The 5,617-nt window shown below is 33.3% G+C and overlaps 1 protein-coding gene across 1 annotated transcript; it reads left to right on the plus strand.

Annotated features, from left to right (window-relative positions):
* On the plus strand, positions 1-3,647 carry LOC109220219 (1-aminocyclopropane-1-carboxylate synthase-like). The gene is made up of 4 exons (XM_019384678.1): positions 1-293; positions 1,005-1,136; positions 1,265-1,425; positions 2,231-3,647. The coding sequence occupies exons 1-4, from the start codon at positions 126-128 to the stop codon at positions 3,228-3,230; spliced, it is 1,461 nt and encodes a 486-aa protein (XP_019240223.1). The 5' UTR covers positions 1-125; the 3' UTR covers positions 3,231-3,647.
* The last annotated feature ends 1,970 nt before the right edge of the window (positions 3,648-5,617 follow it).

The raw sequence follows: 5,617 nt of genomic DNA on the forward strand, positions 1-5,617 counted from the left end.
TAACATTTCAAAGTCTCTTTAATTTCTACCAAATAAACTCTACCAATTTAGTTCCAAAAAAATAAAAATAAATCTTTTTTTTCTTGATATAACCTTTGATTTTTTTGCTTAAGGAGAAGAAGAAAATGGGGTTTATTTCAGGTAATAAGAAGCTTCTTTCAAAGATAGCAACAAGTGATGGACATGGCGAAAACTCAGCATATTTTGATGGTTGGAAAGCTTATGAAAATGATTCTTTTCATCTAATAAAAAACCCTAATGGTGTTATTCAGATGGGTTTGGCTGAAAATCAGGTATGAGAAAACAGTTCAAACGCTAACTACTCTCTTTCTATATGTTGCTCGGACTCTTCAAAGTACGGTCGGATGTGTGTCAGATCCTCTAAAAGCTATACATTTTAGAGGATCTGATATAGGTGTGACAACATTTTCAAAATGTTTGAGCAACATAGCTCGTTTCCCTTTTCTTTGTTGCGTTGTTGGATTCTTCAAAAGTATTGCCGAGTGTGTGTTGGATCCTCGAAAAAGCATATATTTTTGAGGATTTGATACGGGTGAGGCAACATTTTTAGAAGGTGCGAGCCAGTGGCAAAGCTAGGAATTTTTCAAGGGTATTCAAATTTGAAGTGAAAAAAAATTCCCGATAAAGGGTGTTCAATATGTGTTATATACCTCTAAAACGTAATATTTTATCTATATACACAGTGCAATTCTTGTGACCATGTGGCTTCGTCGCTAGTCCGAGTAACATAGCTCTCTTTCCTTTTCTTAATAACGTTGGTCGAGGTCAACTTTTTTTGGGTTCAACTGAATACAGTATTAACACACAAAACATAAGTATCTAAAAAACCTATACAATTTCAATCTAAAGTTTTAAAAATATATTTGTTCAGGCTAAGATTCTCATAAGTTGAACTCATTAAGTTTAAATTTTGGATCCGCTTTTATTGTCTCATCCATTTTCTTGCAATTAATAATTTGTGTTTTCATATGATATTTTTGCAGCTTTGTTTTGATTTAATTCAAGAATGGGTAGTCAACAACCCAAAAGCCTCCATTTGCACAGCTGAAGGAGCTCAAGATTTCAAGGATATTGCTATTTTTCAAGACTATCATGGCTTGCCAGAGTTTAGAAAGGTATAACAACAATAATTACGTCTCAATCTCAAACAATAAAGTTAGATCGACAAAATATAAATACTCACTGTCCATGTCGTTGCGTTTAATTTATCGGTGTTCTTAATAATACTTTTGTGAATTTGCAGGCAGTTTCAAGATTTATGGAAAAAGTAAGAGGAGATAAAGTCACATTTGATCCAGATCACATTGTTATGAGTGGAGGAGCAACTGGAGCTCATGAAACTCTAGCATTTTGTTTGGCTGATCCTGGTGATGCATTTTTAGTTCCTACACCATATTACCCAGGGTAAGAAGTCGCCTTTTTTTTTTTACATCATTTTTTAGGGGGCTTAACGTTTTTATATATTGTCGGTAGATAACTACATGCAACTGTCCATAATAAGTGAAATTAGTAATCAAAAAAATAAGACATAACATGCTATAACCGTTCTAGTTTTAAGAATCATGATAATAAGATTCTCTACCTTTTGAGTTTTAATTTTCAGTTATTTTGGTGCTTGGACTAAGTAAATTATTGGTGTGGGACATAATATAACTATTAGAGTGAATAATTTATCATTTGTCCCCAAAAGTCTTTTATAACTATTTAATGAGAGGATGTTTAATTAACATCTTTAATTAATTAGAAGACTTTACTGGCCTTTGCAAGGGAAGTCAAAAGACTTATATCATTGTTGAATTAAAGGACTTGATCCAAATACAAGACAATGTTTTCTAAGTTAAGGATAAAATAAATAAATGTAAAAAACATGGACATTTGAATAGTCAATTTGAGGTGGAGAAAAGGAATAAAGAAATAAAAAAGGCCCCTCGGTGCACGAAGCATCCTGCATTCACGCAGCATTCGGAAAAGGGCCGCACCCTAAAGGGTATAATGTAGGCAGCCTACCCTAATAACGAAGCATCAGTGCTGATTTCACGGCTCGAACCCCTGACCTATACATCACACAGAGATAACTTTACCGTTGCTCCAAGTTCTCCTTCTTTAAGCACAAGGAATGAACAAAGAAAAATCTGCTTAGCTATTTTTCTGAGATTTAGTAGAATTGATTACAGAATTTATTTAAGGTGCTTTAATATTTTTATTACAGATTTGATAGAGATTTGAGGTGGAGAACTGGAGTACAACTATTTCCTGTCGTTTGTGAGAGTTCAAACAATTTCAAGGTAACAAAAGAAGCCTTAGAATCTGCATATGAAAAAGCTCAAGAATCAAATATCAGAGTAAAAGGCTTACTTATAAACAATCCATCAAATCCATTAGGCACAGTCCTGGACAGGGAAACATTAAAAGACATACTAAGTTTCATCAATGACAAAAACATTCACTTAGTATGTGACGAAATCTACGCTGCAACGGTCTTTAGCCAGCCCGATTTCATCAGTATATCCGAAGTAATGCAGGAAGTTAATGGTTGCAACGAAGATTTGGTGCACGTTGTTTATAGCCTGTCGAAAGATTTAGGATTCCCTGGATTCAGAGTCGGGATTATTTACTCATACAACGACGTAGTGGTGAATTGTGCTAGAAAAATGTCAAGTTTTGGACTCGTTTCAACACAAACGCAATTCTTGATTGCTTCCATGTTATCGGATGAGATTTTCGTTGAAAATTTCATCGCGAAGAGCTCGGTGAGATTGTCACAAAGGCATGGTTTGTTCAGTAAGGGACTAGCACAAGTTGGAATTAGTACATTGAAGAGTAATGGTGGCTTATTTTTTTGGATGGATTTGAGAAGATTACTTAAAGAGTCAACATTTGAGGCTGAATTGGATCTTTGGCATATAATTATTAATGAAGTTAAACTCAATGTTTCACCTGGTGTTTCATTTCATTGTTCTGAGCCTGGTTGGTTTAGAGTTTGTTTTGCTAATATGGATGATGAAACAATGAGAGTTGCATTGAGAAGAATTAAGCATTTTGTGCTACAAAGAAAGGGACTAATTGAAGTTGCAACCAAGAAACAATGTAGAAGGAGCAAACTTGAAATTAGTTTATCATTTAGAAGATTGGATGATTTCATGAATTCTCCTTTCATGAATTCTCCTCACTCTCCAATGTCTTCTCCTATGGTTCAGGCGAGGACTTAAAACCAGGTGTTCAGATCAGCTTGCGTACACGTCGATTATTTCACTGAGCATTCACATCAGCTTGCGTATACATCGACAAACAGGCATCCACATCCGCTTGTGTACACATCGACTATTTCACTGAGTATTAGATACATCCGTCTAATTGGAGGAGGGTGAGTTCTATAGTTGTGGTAGTGATTAGTAGGTCTAGTTAATTACAAAACATAGAATGAAAGTTTATAGAGATTCTTTGAATTTTTTATTAGAGTTTTTGCTTATACTATGATTGCAAAAAGCAATCAAATGGGCTTTATTTTGGAATTTTTTAATTTGTTCTTGGTATTTCTGTATACCTTCATGTAATTATAAAGGTGACTCAAGTTGTAATCTGTTTTCAAGAGGCAAATGCAGAGGATACCATCATTTTTTTAGTAACAATTTCTCAGATGTCTACTTTTTGTTTTGTTAGTCCGTGGTGGAAGTAGGATTTTCTCCAACAGATCAAAAAAAAATAAAAATAAATAAACATGCGAAAAGGTTAAAGGAATTCAACACCCAATATACATACATAAAAAAAAGAAAAAAATAAATTAACCTTATATAAACAATGTAATTTTTGGCGGAAGGGGGTTCAAGCGCATGTAACCCCTTCCGTCCACCTAGCTCTGTCCCTGTCTGCCATCCCATGTATAAAAAAAAGTAGTTATACAGCAGAAGATTGTGACTTTGTCAAAGTATTTCATTTCCACTTAAAAAATATGTCTATAAATTATGCATCATATTTGAGGATGCTAAAACCTACAAGTAGATGTTTGGGTATTGATTTATTTAAAGGTAAGCGAAACAAATAGTTAATGTTGAACAGAGATATATAGAGAAAGCAGTAAAGAGTAGATTTAATTAGCGACTAATAAATTCTGTAGCTAAATAATAATACGTCGCTCCTGTCCCTATTTAACAATAAATTAGCAATAAATTATCAAAATATCCTGTTAGTTACGATTATTTAGTGACAAATTAACGATGAGTTCCATGGCTAATCTTGTGATTCACACCTTGTGGTTTCAGCTCTATCTTCAAAATACAATTTATTATTGTATCCGAAAAGGTTCATTATTATCTCGTACATTTTTAACTTGTTCTATCTCTCCTTTATGTTACGTCATGTAACTCATGGTTAAAAAACACATGTCTAGCATTTATTAGTGTAAAAATCGGGACGGTAAAACTTTTACCAGTCCGATATTATATTGGTATTTGATGAAAAAAATACCATTAAGGATGATAACATTCAGTATATCTCTAAACTCCTAAGGCATGCAGAAAGAATTAAGCAGGTAATTTGGCATCACAAAAAAATGATAAAATCTTGTCCAAATACGAGTTAAGAATTTACATTAGGTTTATTCTTTTCTCTTTTTTTCTTTTTGTGATTTGTTTTATTTTAGTCTTTCTTTCCTTTTTCTTTTTGGGTCCAATACGCCAAACGATTTCCTATTCTTTGTTTTGGTCTTGCTATGTTAATTCTATGCACAAATCTCCAGCTCAACTTGTTTTTAGTCTATATATTTTGCTATTTCTAATTTTGGCCGCTTTTATCCTAAGTTGCTCTGACGTGGCAGTTTAGGTGCCTACTCGTGTCGATACGATACTAGTATGGGTGTGGGTATGGGATCCATATTGGATTTGGTAAAAGGATTTTGGGTACTTTGAACACGACGGACAAAAACATTCGAGACAAGATACAATTTTGTTTCCGAAATCAGAACCAAAACTAGGGTAAATTTGAAGAAAATAGCATACCTTATCTAGAAAATTAATATTTTACTTATCTACGTACAACTTCATAATAAAAAAAGAAATTCACACTTTACAAACTATACATAAGTATTTCACAAAATTTCTTATAATCTAGAAATAGTTTAATTTTTTTTGAATATTTTTAGCTGGATCCGCGCACCCATATCTGTACTAGGATCTGTATCCCCGAATCTTAGAATTTACATCTCGAAGGATCCGGCATCTAGATCCGCACTCGTGTCGGACATCCGCATCCATGTCCGAGCAACTTTGCTTTTACCCTTCTTGTCTTTTAGAGACATCCTTTTTGGACCGTGGACTTTCAACCATTTTTTGGGGGGTTATTATCACTTTTAGTTCGCGCCAAAAACTATTTACATCTGGTAGCCAAAAAAGTGTATAAAATTAGAATAGTTTTTGTATAACATACAGAATGAATATATGTATATACATATATATATATATATATATATATATATATATATATATATATATACAAAAAAAAAATATACAAATTTTATATATTTTTTTGGCTTTTATTTCTACAGCAGCTATACAATATCATTTCTTTGTAGCGTTAATGGTTTTGGGTGCGTGTGTTGTGT

Source organism: Nicotiana attenuata, unplaced genomic scaffold (assembly GCF_001879085.1).
Source record: "Nicotiana attenuata strain UT unplaced genomic scaffold, NIATTr2, whole genome shotgun sequence".
In the NCBI taxonomy this organism is placed as follows: Eukaryota; Viridiplantae; Streptophyta; class Magnoliopsida; order Solanales; family Solanaceae; genus Nicotiana; species Nicotiana attenuata.

What these genes read in the sequence shown, in the direction of transcription:
- LOC109220219 (XM_019384678.1), top strand. Translation starts at nt 126, where the DNA reads ATGGGGTTTATTTCAGGTAATAAGAAGCTTCTTTCAAAGATAGCAACA. An exon ending in TGGGTTTGGCTGAAAATCAG is followed by an intron (nt 294 to 1,004) that starts GTATGAGAAAAC and finishes ATATTTTTGCAG; the next exon opens with CTTTGTTTTGATTTAATTCA. An exon ending in CCTACACCATATTACCCAGG is followed by an intron (nt 1,426 to 2,230) that starts GTAAGAAGTCGC and finishes TTTTTATTACAG; the next exon opens with ATTTGATAGAGATTTGAGGT.